A 20,305-nucleotide genomic window follows, 5' to 3' on the forward strand; every position below is an offset into this window, starting at 1 on the left:
TAGTGTCTCTGCCAGGCTGCGGGAGCCACTACGGATGCCAGTATTGTCAAGTGCAAGATCCTGGAGATAAGTACCTCTGATAGCCTCACATTCTCACCTGAACTGCAAGGAGCAGATAGCAAAGGACATTTTGCAGAGCAAAATCTCTGTCAGAATGAAGTAGGTTTCAAAGAGCAATATAAATGCTTGTAGGAGCTGATCAAAAGTAAATAAAATGACTTGTTTGGAAATCTAATAAATGAAATGAGGAGATGGGCATCCTTGGCTGATCAGAAATGGGGGATGACATCAGTAAAGAATAAGAGATAACAGGTAGAATGGAACGGAGTTGTGAAGCATCTTAATAGCAAAGACAGGCAGCTTTCATTTTATGTGCTAGAATCAACTGTGAGATGCTAGGTGGAGTACGTGGGTCAAAACAATGGACTAGCAGAATGATCTTAACTATAGCATTCCAGACAGTTGATTTGCTAGAGAAAGATTGGATTAGTTAAACCCAGGAAAGAGATGTTTATTACAATAAAATAGGAAATGTTGAGACACTACCTTAGATTTTTAGCTATGAAGCGATAGGTAAATACTACTTGAAACCTACTTTTCAAAAAGAGTGAAGAAGATGTGCACATAGACTGGTTATGATATCCTGGAGAGTAGTCTACATGTGAAATGACCTCTGAAGTTATGGGCTGGACTGACAGGCAGGGTGGCAATAGTACCTATAATTGAGGAAAGAAGTAGCATGAGAGCACTGAAGTTTTGTTTTAGCATTGAACTCAAGCTGACAACAACAACAACAACAAGGAAATGTCACAGAGAGAGGCCAGCGTTTTAGACTGTAGCTTAGGGTTCTTATTTGTATACATGATAAATGTGAATATGTTATGAAAGGAAGTTGGATTTAGTCCTAAGGGAGTGAGTCTGGAAGGCACAATCTGTCTTGATCAAAATATCTCTGTCAACCATCTACAAGGGGCACAAGACCATTCTTGTGGGAGTCCTTGCAAATTAAAGCAGTAAAAATGTCTGGCGAAGGGAGGCACAGGAAAAGAAGTGAAAGTGGGCAAGCAAATATATGTTAAAATGAAGGACTGTACAATATGAATATATAAAAAAAGAGGCATAAAATCCAAAGGGTTGAAGCCCTAGGGTGAAAATATACCAGCCACTGTGAATAACTTGCTTTGCAAATGATAGCAAGAAGTAACTGGTAGATTTCCATATTAGATCTTTTACTAAGTATAGAATCGGTCTTTGTTGAATATTCTGCTCAAAATCCAATGCAACATTTCCGTTGGTTTCACTGTGCTGCTGCGAAGGTGACACAATCCAGAGGTTTGCGTAGTAACTCTTCAGCAAGATTTTGTTCTTAATCTCTAGATGCTCTAATTTTACTTACACGTAAGGTTAGATAAATAATTAAAACAAAACCCAAAATATGTGATTGTGTGAAATAATAATAGTCTATTTTGCTCTTTGATAAAGACTGTGTAGAAATTTTTCAGTTTGGGCAGTTCACAGTGGTTGGAAAATGGCTGTACTGTAGAGGTTTGGAACACTCTGCTAGCCAAATATTGGGCAGATGGAAGAGAAAGATAAACTGGGTTCTGTTCTAAGCTCCATCAATCATCTTTCTATCCCTGACCGTCTCTTATTCACCCTCAAACTTACTTGCCCAGGTCTCTTCATTTAACCTGTCCCAGTTCTATCTCTTCAAGTTGTTGATTCCAGTGCTATTGTCACTGTCCAGCAAGTCCTGCTTGCCTCTCTGGTTTTGTTCTGCTCACTTCAAAGTTCTTGCACATTCAGTTCCAGTCTCTACTGTACCTAAACTGAATCAGAAATATCTCTCTCTCTTCAAACTGAAGCCCACAAGAGGCAGATGTCACAGAGAAGATAGGCGAGACAGACTCTCTTCTATCAGTTTGAGCTCCCAGGCTGACCCAGCATGGCTTGTCCCAGTCTCATCCTGTATCGTAGCGAAAGCTCTGCTTGCCCTGGGCTGGGCATGGTAAGGGCACACAGAATCTTCAGGGAAGATTACTGCTACAATATAAATTCACACAAAACACATGCAAATGAATATTTTTCACTTGGCAAAAAATGCGTGGATTTTCATAAGAAAACCAAAAGGCCAAATTTGTAAGGCACTGCTTGACCCCTGTGTGCCACTTTGAAAATACATCCCTAGCTCTTTCCCTGCATTTGATTTGCAACTACTTACTATTTCCAAATAGCTAGTTAAAAACCTGAATATTTGACAACTTTCTATCAGATATCAGTTCCTTGTATCAGACCATGTGAGCCACTCTCATCTTCTTCCTCTTGAATAGCATGGGAGGGTATCCATTAACTTCAACAGGAGCAGAAGCAACCTCTTGATGATTTTTATTTCTTCATGCATCTTTATAATTTGGTTTAAATATCAGTGTTCCCATCTGAACATATTCTCTCATTGTAGGAAATCTTGTCTCAAGCTTTGAGATAGAAATCTGTTTGGAAAACATTTGGGTGTACAGTCTGCTTCCAAGTATATTCCGGAGTGACTGCCTGAAGTCAGAAGCATTACTCTGTACATATATTGGCGTAAATGAGATAAGTAGTTGGTCATCTTTATTTATAGCAAAATGATGGCATTAAATACTGCTATCAAGAGTTATGTTTTTCTAGGTGCATGTTAGCTTTACACAGTCCATTTACAGTAACGGTGGCTGCACATCTAATCCCTGTGTACTGCTTTGAAAAGCACCCATCTTTCCCTGCCTGTTTGCAATTGAGGTAGATCAAGCAGATAACATATCCAATAACCGTTGGGATACATTTTTCTTTTTCACTTATTGCACTTTGCAGCCACTCAGTATTTCAAGATACAAATAGGGAATCCAAAAATTAGTACTAAAGGAATAGAAAGTGAATTTTAAAGAGCAGAGGTAAACCATTACTTTGACAGTAGTTCAGGCCTGTGAACCACTGTATGTATAAAAATGGAATGTTCTTTTGGTGTGATGGAAATGTATAAATAAATCGCCGAGTGTCAGGTAGTTAATAGTGTTCAAAACCAAGGTGTCAAGGGAGAACATAATCTCTACAAGGCCACTCAGGAAGCAGGAGAGAAAGACATTCCAGTCTCAGTTCCTCTCTTCCAACTCCTAGTTCACGCTTTTATATACAAGTGGAGTTAGGGAAACTCACTGATTATTAGCCTCCTATTTCTAGAGAAATACAGATGAAATATGGTAAGGATTTTTAATTCTTGAATAGTGGGAGATAAATAACATGGTTTCCTCTAATTAGAATCCAAAATTAGACTAGAGGTGATTCTCTGTTAAACTCCATACATTTTATTTCTGCAACATGTGAATTTTACATCATAAAAAGAATTTCTATTTGCTGTTAATGATCAGAGTTGATTTTCTTCTAGGAAGAAAACTACATTTTGGCTTGTAATTCAGTATTTACAATCTTCATGTTTATTGTATTGTGAGTTATGATGTTTATAACATAATATTGGACTTGTTTTTCACTGCAAATATTTTCAATAAGAACATAGGTTCATTAGTAATATGATGGGTGATTCCTAGTTGCAACAAACAAGCCTTCACCTTCAATCATGAAGAATCATATTATGTCCCTCAAACCTCCTAAAAACAAATAATAAGTGCAAATAAATGCTTTTGCTTCAATGTTGTGACCTTGTTGCTATTAAAACAGAAGTCAATTTGAATTATCCTGAATAACACATTAACTTAAAATAATTCAAGTCTATCTCAGTTCTTTAAATTAGTATTCATATTCAAATTTACATCTCTATTTCTATTGGTTTTCATTTGATTGCCAGACTACTTCTTATTTATCTTCCTAAATGCTTTTTAATACTCCTTTCATTGGACTGATGCCCTCCGGATAATATCTTTGTTCTTGTGTACTAAACCCCCTTCTTTTTATCAAGTATTTTTCAATTCAATCTATCAAAAATGATCCATATCCAGAGTGATCCTTCATCCAGTGTATATTGTACATAAGGATATCCTTTCATCAGGCCATTTAGAGAAATTGACTGCATCTGTTCATTTTGAAAAAAAGATTAAGTTTTGTACCTAACTGAAGCATTCCAGGCATTTTTTCTTCCTTGTGACTGTTAGAATAAAGCTTTTGCTATGATAACAGGAGACAGATTTTAACGCAGAAGTTACCATGCAACGTTTGTGCCTTTCTCTATGCAAATAACTCACTTTATTTTCAGTGGAATTATTTGCTTCAATTAGAGTTGCAGGATCAGACCCATCATAGTGACCTTTATAAATCCCATCTTCTGGAAAGCTTACTTCTGTAAAATCAGAACTGCCACCCCAAATTCACTGTTTTACTCCTTTATCCCTCTCATGTTGATAGCAAGATGAACCCGTTTATGAGCTTTCCATTTTGCAAGAACATGGTGTGATTTGGCATAACTCTTCATAGTTCTCATTTGTGTGGGTTCAGCTGTGCGTCTCACACATGCCCACTCAACTGTGAGTAAAATCCCCAAATGTCAAAAGTCATAGATTTAGTTTTAAATATGAAAATAATGTAATGCAAGATTATTTTGATACATGTGGTGAAAAAATCCTACTAAATTATACAAGTCTAATTTGTATTATTAGTTACTGATGTAATGCGGATTAGGATCTTTCTAAGGAAAGGATGGAATCTGATTTTTCTGCAATGTCCTGCTCATGTGATTTAATATGAAGTACAAGGGAAAATAACATTAACTGTACCTCTTCAAGATGGTCAGCATTATCACATGAAGATGAAAATACTAGCTTCTGACTGCAACATTGACTGTAAACAGTAGAAGCAGGACATTCTCCTACTTGTATCCTAAGGTCACAGGCTTTTTTCCGCCATTGAAATTACTGGAAGCATTTTCACTGACTTCAAAGTGAAAGAGGACTGGGTTCTGGTGACTGATTGAAAACCCAGTGAAGTCAACAGGAATATTTTCTTTCATTTCCACAGCATTTTGATTAGATCCTTGGAGAGGACTAGCACTGATATCTGAAGCACTATAAATTAATCAGACTGTATCTGCAAAATGTGCATATTCTGCCTAGAAGTAGACAAGTTCAGAACATACTATTACTCCATTCACTCAGGAGGTGAAAGCTATTTTATCTTTTAATCAAATATTATGTTCTTTCTAAAATGTTTGTTTCACCTTAAACTAAATCCTTATCCTGAGAAGTCTCAAACAGGGCACGGCTGATGTTCCTTTCCTTCCTTCTCTCCAGAAACAAAAGCTTTTCTTTCTCTCCTTGTTGTCTCACAAACGGAGTTCATTAGTGTGCAGCATCCGACATCACACACAGAGCCAAGATATCAGTTTATTCCAAGTTTTAAACAAGACTGGGTGCTAGGTGGTAACTCCACAAAGCTAGAACACCGATTGTTTGAACAGGTATAATATTATACAGTTTAGTTATACATATGCATAAGTGATTACATAAACCAGTTTCTTATTGGTCTACATTTCTGTACCTTACTCTTAAAGCCACAGTACTACTTTAATGTTCTACGCATGCTCAGAGGTGGGGGGTCTCTACTTGGGCCGGGGTCTCCGGCTCAAGGGGTGTGATTTTTAGTATTATAATAAGAATAGTTCACGCAAGGGTGCTTCTTATCACCCTTCTACTAATGAGGTCAGATTGTTGTAACAATGTCTCACTCAGCTCACATATTTCTTCAGGATGTGTTTCACTCCCAAGGACAGTAATTCTTGATTAGACGTTCCACATTCCAGTATGAATCCCCCTTATCAGCTTTATGTATGCCTCGGCCTTCCACCAGCTCTAGTGTATTTCTCACATCTGAATCTTCCCACATAGCTGTTTAATACTGAATACATAGCTGTATAATACTGAATTTTAATTTACTACATTTAATTGACTACATCCTTACCCATCCTTTTCTGATCTCTCTGGCCCTTAAACAGGTCTCATTGTAACCATCCATATTACCATCACCCATGGTGGAAAAGCTTGCTTTTTGCAGATACTTCTCCATTTAATTCATGCTATTTCTTGTACTAACACATGTTGAAAGTTGTTTGTGTACAACGTCCTGCACTTAAGCTTTCTTACACAGTCTCTTCCCTCCTTGAAGAAACTTGACTGGTTCCCAGCTACAGCTAAGTGTCGGGGAGCAAGGAAAAATGTCCATGGAAGGAGGCTAAGGGCATTAGGGATTTCTCAAAAGGGGGAGATAACGCCAGTCAGCACATATTCAGACATGAGTCACATCTTTTTCACAGAATCATTCAGGATAATTTCAGACAGGATTATTCTTTTACAACTTAAACACTTGGAAATCAGAAAAACCTGAAATTCAATGCCATAGAGGGAACACTTTCAGATATTTGTATGGGAATTACATTGTGAACACATATAACTGTATTTTACTTATATCCAGTGCAGCCATTGGTCAACACAATCATATATAGGCTTCCAAACATTAAAAATATAGGGCCATCCAGTATTCATCTACCATAAACTTACTATGCTTTACACAACAAAACAAAAAATAATAAGCTGTAATGTTACAGGTAGAAAGGTTGTTTCCTGAGCATAGAATAGGCATATTGTTCAAGATCTATTTTGTCTTCTGATAAATTTCAATATTCGGTGCAACAGAAGATGAAAGCTGAATGTATTACTTTCACCCGTAAATTATCTGGCCTTCCTCATGCTGAAGGACTCACACAACATACTTGCAAACATAGCTAACGTCTAGTTTTTTCAGAGAAATATATGAGGTAAAGTATACTTGAAAAGGTAAGAAGATGGTCTGATGGATAGAACAAAGGCTCACAAATTAGTGTTTATTAATTCTTTCCTTGTTGCCACCAATGACTTAGTGTGTCACCTGGGGCAAATCTCTTATCTGCTCCATACTGTAGTTCCTGCATTTGCAAAATAATATTAGCCAAAAGGAATGTCATTAAACGCAATTAATGTTAGTAAAGTGTTTTGAGAACCTCATACAGAAAGTGCTATAAATGTACAGTCTCTCATCATGTTGTACTGTTCATTTGACCCACTTCTGAAATACATCCCACTGACATAAAATGCAACATAAAGCCACACAGAAAGAATGCACTGAGGAATTAGTGCTAGAAGTGACACCTTCCCACCATACTACTTTCCCAAAGCAATTATGATTTCAGATATACAGATAAACTGTAAATATCCTCGATGAAATTTGTTGAGGACACAATGCACTTTCTACGCAGAGAGTATCCTAACTGTTTTAAAGCATTGTCTCTGTTTTTGATTCACTAGATTATCAGCAGGGCTTAACCAACAACTGGCTCACCTTTGAGATTTCTTATCCAAGTACTGATCCTGCCCAGTCTTGTTTAGTTTATTACGAGTTCTGATGAGATCACTTCCTTAGATGACACAGCTGCAGGCTGCTTAACTATTCTCAATTTTTATATGTAGAAGCGGAACACTTAGTACCATTTGTAATTGAAAGCAGATTCACTTGATAATATTTCATGAGAAGACTTTTTGGCCTGTGGTCCACAGAATTACTAATTAGTACTGATGTTCTGGGGCACAGTTGTCCCCAGGCTGTACCTCCTGTCACCTTGTTGCTTAGCTCGAGGCCATGTAGTGGTTATGTACTTTCCTGCTTAGGGAGTAAGCAAGAGTAAGCACTTATTTCCGTGTTTGTCCTAACAACTAACTTCTGACTGACTTGTTAACTCAGAACAGTAAAAGAAGTCAAGTAAACGTGCATTTTTATGCTGTAGTCTGAACTGTATAGGGAATATGATTTGGGCCTTGGTGTCATCTTGTTGTTATCTGTTTGTCTACTTTTGGCCATCTCTCCAAAGTACATTTGAAAAGCACTGGCATGTTGCAGCACTTTATATGTGTATGATATAGCAAAGTACTCAGAAGGTGAATGCAAAGATTCTAATCAAATGAAGATCTGGGACACAATTTGTATTCTAGCTTTCTAGTGGAGATAGTTGTGAGAGTTTTTGTTGGGCTTGTTTCCCCTGGGCTGGACCAGTTTTGCTATGGACTTTCTGTTTATCATCAGAGCTACTGTTGTCTGCAGATTGATCTGTTCATGAACAACAGCATTCGTTCAAGGGGACCAATTGTTTTAGATTCAAAATGTCACAATCCTACTTTCACTGGAACTATGTCATCCTCTCTCACTTTGCCGTTCAGGTATTTAGGTTTGCTTTTGCTTTTTGTGGTGAATTCTCAGATCTCTCATATCAAATATGGGATATATATTTGAACACTTGGTGGGGGGTTAAATTTCTGGATTTTATTTGTCAGTTTTGTGAAAGATCTTCCATAAATCTTAATCCAAAAAGGTATATTTGGAATGGACTGTGTGCCTCACAAGAATTCTCAGTGCTTAGCAAGATGGAGTCCATGCTTCCCAGAAATTTTTTTTTTGCATATTTTCAGATGTGTTCAGTCTCCTTCCTCTGCTCTTCCATTTGTGTCCATCCTCCATCTAAGCCATTTTGTATCTTCTGTTTTCCCTTGCCTTCCTTTTCACTCCTTTCTCTGTGCTCCTTCTTTGCCACCTCACTCTAGTTGGCTCCATTTTCCCAAATGCATTCCCCTTTATCTTTCTCCCATCTCAACCACAACGTGTTGGTTCTTCTTCCTCTAGAGCCCTGATTAAGAATGTAAGTGATATGCTACTTATTCGCACTCAGTCTCTAGTGCTGCCTGTCGCGGAGGTGCACAAAGTCAAATTAAGCAGGTGATGAAACCCAGAATAAGATTTATTTTAATCATTTGTGAAGCTTCCATGTCTCCATGTAATGATTAGTTTGGTTACACTCTGTTTCTTCTAACCCAACATATCTGGGTCACAGAATATATTCAGAGTAATATCTGATTACTTCAGTTATAGAAATAAAGCTTTTCTATAATTTTAACTATTATTAGCCTTAAGGACCTAAAAACCACAAACTGAGCTTGATTCTGTTTCTGCATGTGCATCATCATTAATATTGTCCATTACAATTCTGCTAGAGAGGTAGTCAGATGTATTAGTGTAATGCCAATGGCAGTAAGAAAATTGCAAGGATGTATGTAGGTGTAATTTTGCCTGTATACATGTGTGTGTGTATATGCATATATAAATATATATGTATATGGAGACAATTATATGGAGGCACTATTTTTTTCTAGTGATGATACACAAATTGGAAGAAATGAAACCTGGCTTTTCAGCAGGAATAAGTAAAAAAGAATTATGCTTACTCTGAATGACAACCTGAGAAAATACACTTGGAATGCTTCTGCATTATTTTTTACATTTAAAAATTAGAACTGTAATTTTAAAGTTTTGCCTTGCATTTGCTCAGTCTCAAAGCCCTGTATAGTGTCATACATCAGAAGACTCACATAGTTCCTTCCAGCAGCCTCTAATAATACTTTTAAACTAGAAATGAATCACATAAGGGAAACAAAGTGATCAAGATGCTAGCAGATAGCCTGCTAGGCAAGGTGAACCTCTGATCTGATATACTATTGCAGTTCAATTGTTCCCACATCTCAGAGCTGTGGGAGAGATCATGTATCAGATGTGGACTACATGTTTTCAGAAGATGCACTTAGCTTTTTTCTTGGCTTCTTGGCTAACCTCCTTAAGTCAAAGAATCATTATTGTTTGTCATTTTGTCATAGTGTGGCTGTCCTTTTCCAGTTCATGTAATAACAAACTGTTCTGGGCCTCAGATTTTATTGCAATGTTTTAAAGATTACTTGCAATAGAAGTTTCTCTCATGTAATAACAGATATTCCATAGGTAATTTATTATGAGTGAAACTCTCTGTAAAGTTCAGGAGCACTCAAACTTTTTAAAGGATTATGAGGTAGGATCCAAATGGCGTGCAGTGGGCATCTGACCCTCCTTTTTCTGTTCACTTGTGGTATTGCGTGAACATAGCGAGTGACTGAGAGCACAGCTGGATAAGAAACACACAGTCTGCATTAACAAGAATCCTGGCACTCACAGGTTTAGTTTAAAATAGTCATATTCTCCAATATTAGGTTACAGTAGCAGTTAGGATTCTTTTCCATAGTCCCTGTCCAGCTTCTGCCCTCGATTTAGTCTCTCCAAGTAGCACAGACTTCACCTACAAAGAACAGGTTTCCTACTGGAAAAGCAAACTCTTACTGAAACTTTCTCATACTGTTGACTAAGTTAATAATTGCTCATAGCTCAGAGACTTCAAATTTTCTTTGCATTAACTGTTGACATTCACACATCAAGGCCTTTTAACTAAATGCGTATGTCAGCAGATAAACTGAAAGTTTAACATTGGGGAAGGTTACATTTTACTCAACAAGGGCCATTAATTTGTTAGGACTGCCCATATTTGATAGTGTTAGAAGTGCGGCAGCCCTACCAAAGGCACTGCTGTTCATTATTCATGTTTTCCAATTACTTCAAAATGATTGTACTTCTTTTTGTACACAACTAACATTTTCTTTCCAGAATACATTAATCATTATTAATTTTGCACCTCTATAGACTCTTAATGTGACAGAAGAAAAATTTGTGTTGGATACACTAGCTGGATGCATAGAATATAAATCCTTACTGGATGTAGTAGTCAATGCCTTTTTTGTTCAGGATGGGAGGTACTGCCTGATTTCTGAGCGTAATCTCTATATAGGTAAGTTTTCTTTAAAACCCCAAATATGTTTACCACAAAACTTAAAAAATATTATTTTACTAATGTAAGTCTTCATATTATGTTACATTTGAAGTATTGTCATTGTGCCCAGTGCAATATGAAATACAGGAGCTTTTCCAATGGCCTTATGATGTAAAGCCTAAATCCTGAAACTGTTACTTAGTCTGGACTCTCACAGGTGCTAACTGGAATTTTACCTTAAGAAAATTCTGCAGAATATGTCTGCAGATTAGGTAAAATGCAGATGGAAAATAGCATCGATATCTTGGAAGTTTAACCATCACTTTAAAAAATGTTCTTCAGTGATTTCCCTTTATTCTCTTCTATGCAACCTAGTACCTCTGCCATTCAGATATGAAATTGTATAATGAAGCTCTGTCTGCTGAGGAACACAGCATGTCTCACAGTATGAAGATACGATTGTCTCTACCCATACGTGGGTTTCTTCGTTACTGACCATCACAATGACATAAATAGACTTCTGTCTGTCTCCAAGAGTGAGGTCAATTATTTTTGTTTTATTAGTTACTTGGTTAGAATCCGTTACAATACAACTATATCTGATAGTGTGAGCTGGTTAATCAAAGTAGTTACTACTCCCAAAGTTATTTCAGGCATTGAGAAGTACATGAAAAAGTAATTTAAAAAAAATTTTAATGCTATGCATTTAATACATATATACCGAGGTTGATTTATTAAGTCCCTAAATAAGTTGGAATCACAAATCGCACTGGCATTGGTTCTCTATGTCAGATATGTTCTGAAGCTTTGTGGCTACTTTGAAAAGTCCAGTCAATTTAATTCAAAGTCGTTGAAAAATACAAAAAACATATCTAATATAAGTATATCTACATTTTGTGTTTTAAAAACTATTAAATTTTTATGGCAATTCTGGTTGCTTCTGTCACAACCTGGAAAGGTATAGCAATCTAAATCAAATAACAAAGGAAAAGGAACCTGAATTGTCAAGGATGAAATTAATAGTATATTGAGTTTATTCTAAATGGTAACGCTTCGTTGTCTCCATTTCTCCAAAGCCATGTTTTTCAGTGTCTGGGGCACATAAATTATACCTTTAAGCTGAGTGTTGCTATAATTGGATTGTCAGGACTGGTCCACTCAAAAGCCTCCATTAATCATAGGCAGAGGGTAGGCCCCAGAAAATTTTCCTTTATAAACAAGTTGAGAGTCTAAGGTCATTGGCTTACGTTTTTTTTAAGCTGCTTGTGATTCCCTTTGCCAAGCTGCATTGACACTTAAATGATCAAAGCTGCTTATAAAGGCTGTTGCTATGTGTGAGCAGATTTAATAAAGCTTGTAGGAGATAAATGTATATTCTACTAAGACTGCTTAAATATGTTGCTATGCTAAAGCACAAGATTGAAGCCTAACGATACACTGAGTTGGCTGCAGCATGTTGGTCAGAATTTACTGATTTTATCATTACTGTTTGGTGGCAGCTGAAATACTGCAGTGCAAGTGAAGCCTGATTGATCAAAGTGAGTATGGTCAAATGAAAGCTGATACAGGACTCATTAACTTTACCCATCTGCAAAAATCTTACAGCATTGACTGTGCCTCTTCCTGTGTCGAACTGCATACTTGCTAGAGGGGATGCAAGAATTAGATTTGGATTTCCCAGAGAATTTCACAATTTAAAAACTTGTTTTTATTCTAATTCAGAATAAGAACAAAGATTACACCACTTTCTGCAAAATGGTCACTTGCAAAAAAAAAAAAGGAAAAATAAATACTAGAAATATGTTTTATGGTTAAAATTTTTGTTATGTATAATTAAACTATGATTTTTGGAACAGAAGAATAAGAGCTGTCCTCTCTGAAAACATTAAAAACAGATTACGTTGAAAAATTCACTATCAAAACTTTTTACGTCTCCTGTTCACATTACATTTTCTCAGAATAACTTTGCTTACACTGAAAACTTTGGTTACACTAAGAGAGCTGTTTCCAACAATGTAATACTGTCAGAAACTTTTCAGTCATGTCTCTCAGGAGCCATCTGACTCCTATTCTCCCTGCCTTGTTGCCAGACTAACACAGAATTTCACAGATGGAATATGCAGATATTTGTTTTATAAACTGGCACTACTACCCAAAGAAACGGGCCACTCTTTCTCATCACTGGCCACTCATTCTCACCCCTATGTCATATCTTCTCTTGAGTTAGAACTTGCGTTTAGCAGCCATCCAGTGAACTGATCAAGAAAGTGCTTCCGGTTAAAATTCACAATCTGTTTTAACTTGGCTGTGTGGGTGCCCAAGAGAAGAAACACCAGGAAGTAAAAGGAGGGGATGGGAACAAGCAGTTAGGGGCTGACAGAGCTGCTTATTTTAGTGGTGATGTTGGCATAACGAAATGACTGTGAAATCATGGCAAGATCTTAACTTCGTCCTTACAGGGTTCCAAATGCTGCTATGGTAGATCTCCCAGTTTTGCAAACAGATACTTGCAGGCACCAAAAGGACCTTTGTGAATGACTTCAGATAGCTACAATTCTTTTACATTTTTTGTGTAAGTGGCCAGATCCTCCACTGTTAGAATTTCCATAAAATTGTGTAGATTTGCACTAGCTTGGATCTGACTCATGAAAGAGATAACTAATTTATATGAACTATAGCACAGAGTCACAATGCTAATAATGAACATAGGGTTAACATTATAACTTCATATTACAAGTTGTCATTGTCAAGCATTTTATTGCCCAATTAGAGAAACAATATTGAAGACTATTTAAAATTAAATTAACAGTCCAAATCCCAGAGTACGCTGAGTATAGGATATAGGTTTATTAGAATTTTCTGCTGCATTTTAAATGTATGTATCTTTTGATAGTTATTTGTTATCTGGCTACTTTTCAACTAGAAGAGCTCGGACTTCAGCATTTCAGCAGAATTGTGAAATCTCTGGACACTGCAAAAATGCAAAAGGTAATGGAAGTACAACACATTTAAAAAAAAATAATTGATGATCTCTTCATTGTGTTTGATTAATCAGATTACTTTTCTCAACTTTCAGGATAATTTAAATTGAGAAATTAGTGTTATTTTCTGTTTAAATTCAGAAATTAAATTAGTATTTTTTAATCACAAAAATCTTCAATTCCTATACTTATGCAGCGACTATCTCATATTCAGTCAAAGATCAAGTTAAAATGTATTTTATATAATCTGAGAAGATAGAATAATTGCATGATTTACAATTCATGTGATTTACAGTTGTCCCTCTAACTTGCATATTCACTTTAGGCTCTGCTAACATTCTTTCTTTGATTTTAAGCAGAAGTTTTTTCCATATGCAATGAATCTATTGAAATTTGCAGTTCCTGCGGATTAGTGTTCTTTTTCACCTGAACAACGCACTACCACTTTGATTATCAAGCCTATTGTCCATCCATCATTTTTCTCCTTCCCAAAAAACAATTGCTCATCTGGAGCTATGCATGTACCAATTACCCCGTTACAACATACGTGCAATTGACCAAACCATTGCTGCCAAACAGAAGTCACGACAACAAAGTTCTGCCTGCCTTTTCCTCTCTGGAGTCACAAATTTGGGTTTCGCTCCACTACTTGTTTGCTAATTTTAATGAAGTTTGTAGAAATATGAATATCTTCTGCTTCTCTTTCAAATGGTTGAAAGTGCTGATTATCTTAAAAGCTACATTGTAAAGAGGGGGAGAGAGATAAACTGAGTGGCAATACTTTCTCATAAGTCCTGTTTTCTTAGGTAAATAGGCTAAAAATTAAATTACTGGTGACACAGCATATGTAAACTTTGATCATCCGGATGTTTCAAAGCATAGTCCAAACACAGCGTTTGAATAACAAATGTGGAATTCAAGAGACAGGCAAATTTTTGTAATTAATACTCAAAAGGCTAAGGTTTATCCTTATACTGATTACTTTGGATGTTCATGTGGATGCCAGTGTCTCTTTAATGAGTACAGTAGCTTTGTAATATGTAGGGAGAGAGTAGGTTAGGTTGTCTGCATAACATTTTTAGAAACACTCTATTCACTTTGTTTTGGTGGGCTTACTATAGAATGATTTTTATTAATTCCATTCAGAGACAAAAATGGTATATTTCATTAACCGTTAGAAAGAACAGAGAAGTGGCAGGAAGAATTATCATAATCTGGTAGACAGACAAATCACTCTGTCTAAAATGCTCTCCCAGCCCCTTCTTTGGTAAACATCTTAGACACGAGCCACTGGATTGGATGCATCTTGAGCTCATTCAGCTAGCAACACGGTTTTCCCACTTCATGCCAGTTATCTCTTGTTGATTCCATTCACCTAGCTTTATATGGCTTAAATTTCAGTGCCCTGATGTTCTATTTCAGCTAATTTCTCCTTCTTTGTCTGGAATAACTCTTTTCAGATAGGGAGGTGCTGGATTATGCAATGGTCTGCACCTGCTACTTTTTTCCTGTAGATGTAACTTTGTTTGCTTAAGTATCTTATCAGATCCTCATCACCATGGCACCTAGGTTTTCTTCTCTTGCATTAGAAGAGGTTCTTTGTTTGCAAAGTGATGCTACATTATATTAATGCACCTGCAGCAGAGGATTTAGAAGCAGCATTTGGTCCCCCCAGCAACAGAGACAAAAACAGCAGAAGGGAGATCTGCAGCCTTAGCAACAGAAGTTATCAGAAATTTGGAATTCTCCTTCAGGATGCTGACCTGTAGATTTTGCCTGATGACTATTGTCTCTGAGTTCAGTTGAGATGCAGAAAAATTATTCACATATATTCACTTAAAATAGATTTACTTTAATTAAAAAATAAATTTTTCTGCACATCACAGACTGAATGGAATTTTCTTAATCATGCAGGTAAACCTTACTCAAATAGTCTTCATGAAATTAAATAAACTGTTCAGTTGAATGAGATCAACTTGCGTGAGTAGACCTTTCTCTTAAAGGACTGCATGATGGAATCCATTCAAATCAAAGTCACAGTGTTTCCCTTTGATTGATACATGTTCAAATATTTTCATTTAGGCAGAATATCCAGGCAGAATAATAATGCTATCTCACTAACACGTGTTCATCTGCTTGAACAGAAAATCATAAGATCTCATTCTGTAATGTTAACAATACATGCAAAAATTCTTTATGGTTGTATAATTACAGAATCATAGGATAAAGCTGAATTTTGTAACTTTAATGTGATTGTTCTTCTAAGAACTTAGCTATGCATTGCTAGCTCAAGCCTATTTTTCTGTTCTATTATTCATACATGCTATTCTTTTATATTTGTTTTAAAATTTAAGGGTTTGTATGTTGGAGAAAATACACTGTTGAAATAAAAAGTCGAAGTTAACAGCTTTATAATTTCATAATTGCGTTGTAAAAATGCAAAATAACTAGTGTTTTCTTTCTAGCATTCAAGAACCTGTTTCTGTTCTGATTGCTTCTAACAGCAGTGAAGTCCTTTATAAAGAACTTCTGAGATCTACAAAGGAAAATCACTATATAAGAACTGGGTATTGTAATTGCTATTATGATGAGGTAGGAATAGTAGGACAAGATCAGGAAGAAGTAGGACAAGATCAGCCCCATGGTGGACATGGGGGCAAAAAAAGTCCAGGTTGGGTCAGACAATGGCAGGACCTGAGACCGTGCTAGGACACTTTTCTCTACACCTTTACCTCAGGATCCTCAAAATAGAGTTGCCCATTACAATTTCTTCACAGGAAAGCTTTCTTAAGAGCTTCTTGCCTTCCTCTTCATTTCTCTGTTGCAGCTGAAAGGTACAATCCTACAGGTGGTTGTGCTGGCATAGCTGAAGAACTAAACTACAATAAGAGGGAAAGAACAAGCAGGTGAAGAGAGGAGTGGACAGGAACCTGCTTGATTGCCTTTGCTACTACAGCAAATAGCACAGCCAAAATAATAGCATTCTCAGGTAGTGGCTGATCTGTACAGAGAAACAGAACTTGCTGTTCCTTGCAGTTAATTCCTTAACTCGAGAGTCAAAAGCTTATGTTGTTAATATAAGGATTTCAGCTCTGCAAATGACTACATGCATGTAAAGATAATAACAGATGAGGAAACTTCCCATTTTTTATTTGCTTTTTAGAAATCTATACAATCCCACTGTGTAAAAATATGTTAAGAATATTAGCAGGGCATGTTCAAATTCTCAAAAGCAAGGTATTAATTCAGCCCACCTGTAAAAATGCATTACAAAGCAGTCTTTAATTATACACACTTGTCCTACTACAGCCTGAGTACATTAAAATAGTAAAAATGTGTATAATTCATATTTGGTGTAATTACACCACTTCTAGAAGGGAAATTAATCTCAGTTATCATGCTCTGTGAGTAGTGAAACTCTTGGAACATTCAAGACAGAAGAGTAAGCAGAATAATGCTGTTACCAAAATGACTGTCCAGTAACTTCTCTAAAGAGACAGATACTGGTAACATCCAAACAGAAATCTGTGAGAACTTTAAGCCGCATTTTGCTGCTGTAAAAGCAAAGACTGCTGATACTGGGGTTGCCACCTGTGTCACATGTGGCCAAAGACAAAACAGAAATAAAAGGGATTTTTCCTAGCAATTCATTTCACAAAATGCAAAAGCTTCTATTGTTAAGAATTGAAATGTGCTATGGCTTCCTGGGTCTTATTCTGCCCACATTCACCATCTGTGATATGGATTATCAAAACCAAGATTGTGGACCTTGGCCCAGGCAGACTCTGGCCAGAAATGATGTCTGGTATTCCTGCATTGCCGTTTGCACTCCCTGCATTGCTTGGATAACAGTTCCAGGGCAGCATTCAAAGCCTTCTCTAGCACGATGTGTATTGGGGCATATCCTTATCATCGCATTTCTCTGGGGATTGTGCTAAACAGTACTAAAATATCCATCACAGTATTGATATCTGATTACACAGTTAACCATTCTCTGTACCTCATAGGAGGACATCATAGCATTTATCAATGACATAATTACCCATTTGTCTTAATAAAGTGTGAACTGTTAATAACCAGTACATAACTGGTGTTGCAGTAGGAGGCCTCAAGGGGTAATAGCTAGCTGTTAAATATAACAGCTAGAAATCACTGTGTGCCTTTATTATAGTTTCATCTGCCTTGAAGAGTACTTGCAAGTACTTTGTAAAAGATAGTTACAGCAAATATTTAGAAGACCTAGATGGAGAAGATCAGTCGGGGAGAGCTCAAACAACCATTCAGAGGCTTAGTTTCATGTTGCAATGTAGTAGGCAACTGATTGAAGCCTCTGAGTATGGACTAGGTTATAGAAGAGGAATACTGAGGACACAGAGAGGGAGGAGTTCAGCTTAATGAAAGCTAGTGAAAGAAAACTGGAGGATTTACAAATCACCACCTGCAGTATTTCTACATCAACTTCTTCTGTGAGTTCTCTGAATACCTAGAAATTTGAAACTAGCTTCACCCCTCAGGATCTCCCTCATTTTAAGTGTATCAGCTCATGTTTAGTCCACCCCTGTATATACATGGGTTTAAAAACACATTTTTTGTAAACTTTGTGTATAGTCAGGGCCTTCCGTAATGTAAGAAGAGTGCTTTGGTGGGGAACATGTTCTCTGGGTCTGTAATCATATATACAACTGGGATACGTGGGCATAAAATTTTTTTACAATAACTGGCAGAAGTAGTGTATATACAGTGCATCAGTTCTGTTGGAGAGTATGAACTCTGTCTAGACTTCTGGCATTTTATTTATACATTGCATAAGTACAAATTACTATGTTAGGTGAAAAATGTAATCCAACATGCATGCACTACAGAGAAAGATTCTCCATAAGGAGAATGAATGAGTTTCTAGACCAATGGGATTAAATGCGTCCCTTAGCTTATCCTTAGCAAACTCCACTGAATCTGGAAGCACCAAAAAACCGACTTCTTCACAATTCAAAACTTAGCTTATAGTCATGCTTTCAGGGATGAAATATCTTCTTTTGGATCATGTGTTGATATGCCAGCATCTGCAGTTTTGTGGAAGAGCAGTAGTTTCTAGACAAGAATGGGGATCCAAGGGGGTAATATCCATTTAGTCCTTCAGTTGTTGATCAGTCTTTTGACTCTACCAAAATCACAATAGATGAAAATAAGACTAAATTTATAGGTTAATTCCTTGGAAATGGTCACATCAAGACTATAGATTTCAAGTAGCAGGCTTTCTACACCTGTTGAACATCTGCAGCAAACACCTTGAGTCAAATCTGAATTGTTTATAGCTGAATTATTCACAAAGCTCTGAGCCACCTTGGGCCTGGCACCACACATGAATTAAGAAGTCCTACAGAACTAAAAACTCAATACAAAGACCTATATGACTGTGGAAACCAACCCAAGACGAGGCTGATGCCAAGTCTGAACTAATAAGCTCTGCAGTCTCCATTTGAAGCTTCTCAAGTGACTGCACACTGCTTTCCCGTATGTCTCATAATGTCTATATTATTTAGTGTGCTTTTTTCTATTATTTGGCTTATTTCAGCGTGATACTTGCTTGTACTTTCATTTCCAAGAATTTTAATGAAAAAGTTCAGGTTCAAGTTTGGAATTTATATTGCTGTAAACGATACAGGCTGAATCTTAGTGCCATTTTTCAAGAGTCTATTTCAAAAGGCCATTTGAGCAGTTCAAGTTTTAAAGAAAGTCTCTTGACCTTCTGGTGAACTCCAGTGGGAAACAAAAGTTCAAATATTAGTTGCTATTTCTCCAGCATGTGGAGCCCTACAATGTGTAAGTGTGCCAAATTTCAATCTTCTAGTTTAATGGGAATATGCCAATTAATTATATTTCAATAAAAGAAGAAACCATATTGTATAGCAGTTACTATAGTTCTCAGCAGTTCTCCCTGCCCAGTTCCCAGGGAGCTGAAAGCAACTGAAGTAATTCGCGTGCAGTGCCAGGCCTGAGATGTTTCTGGGCACCATGGATCATCTAGCTATAGATAATCAGGAGTTGATTGTGGGTATATTAGATTCTGAAACTCTATTGTATAATTATACTAAAATCAGTGTCTTGCAGTAGTAATTAATTTTGAACAAAAACTTTTGTTTCACAATGTTTGAAGCAAATTAAAGATGCATCAACACATCCCCGTGTTTTAGCCTCTAGATTTTTTTAGGGCACTAAAAATACTTTGGTATCTATTAGTGTTTCACAAAATAGGGCTGAAAGACATGGAGCTGTCATAACAGAATTAAGAAGAACCTACAAATATCAAGCACCTCTGATTACAGTTACAGGGTAAAATACAAGCAACTTCTTCAGCAGTGTTTGTAGTAAGAGCAACTATCTTTTTGTAGTCTTATATACACCATACCTTCAGTATTCATATTTAAAACAAATCACTTATTATTAGTTTCTTAGATTCTTCTTCAATGCCTTGTATTTGAACACATGGATAAAAGATGAATGGAGTCAGTTCTACGATTCACTGTATGTAAAAGAGAACTGGATTGATCCACTGCTAAGGTAAGCAGTACTTAAGTAGCCTGTCACCACCTCAAAGTTTAAATGTTGGGGAAAGCTTCCCCTGAAAGTTCAATTTGCTGTT

At 36.7% G+C, this 20,305-nt stretch overlaps 1 protein-coding gene across 3 annotated transcripts in view; it reads left to right on the forward strand.

Annotated features, from left to right (window-relative positions):
• CFAP99 (cilia and flagella associated protein 99) overlaps positions 1 to 20,305 on the forward strand; it is a 63,189-nt gene that overhangs the window by 5,247 nt on the left and 37,637 nt on the right. For all 3 annotated transcript variants that reach the window (XM_072862231.1, XM_072862230.1, XM_072862232.1), the window contains exons 3-5: positions 10,558 to 10,702; positions 13,578 to 13,672; positions 20,111 to 20,223. In XM_072862231.1, the coding sequence (XP_072718332.1) occupies positions 10,558 to 10,702; positions 13,578 to 13,672; positions 20,111 to 20,223 (353 nt within the window). The remainder of the gene's footprint in view (positions 1 to 10,557; positions 10,703 to 13,577; positions 13,673 to 20,110; positions 20,224 to 20,305) is intronic.

Source organism: Ciconia boyciana, chromosome 5 (genome assembly GCF_034638445.1).
Source record: "Ciconia boyciana chromosome 5, ASM3463844v1, whole genome shotgun sequence".
NCBI classification, from domain to species: domain Eukaryota; kingdom Metazoa; phylum Chordata; class Aves; order Ciconiiformes; family Ciconiidae; genus Ciconia; species Ciconia boyciana.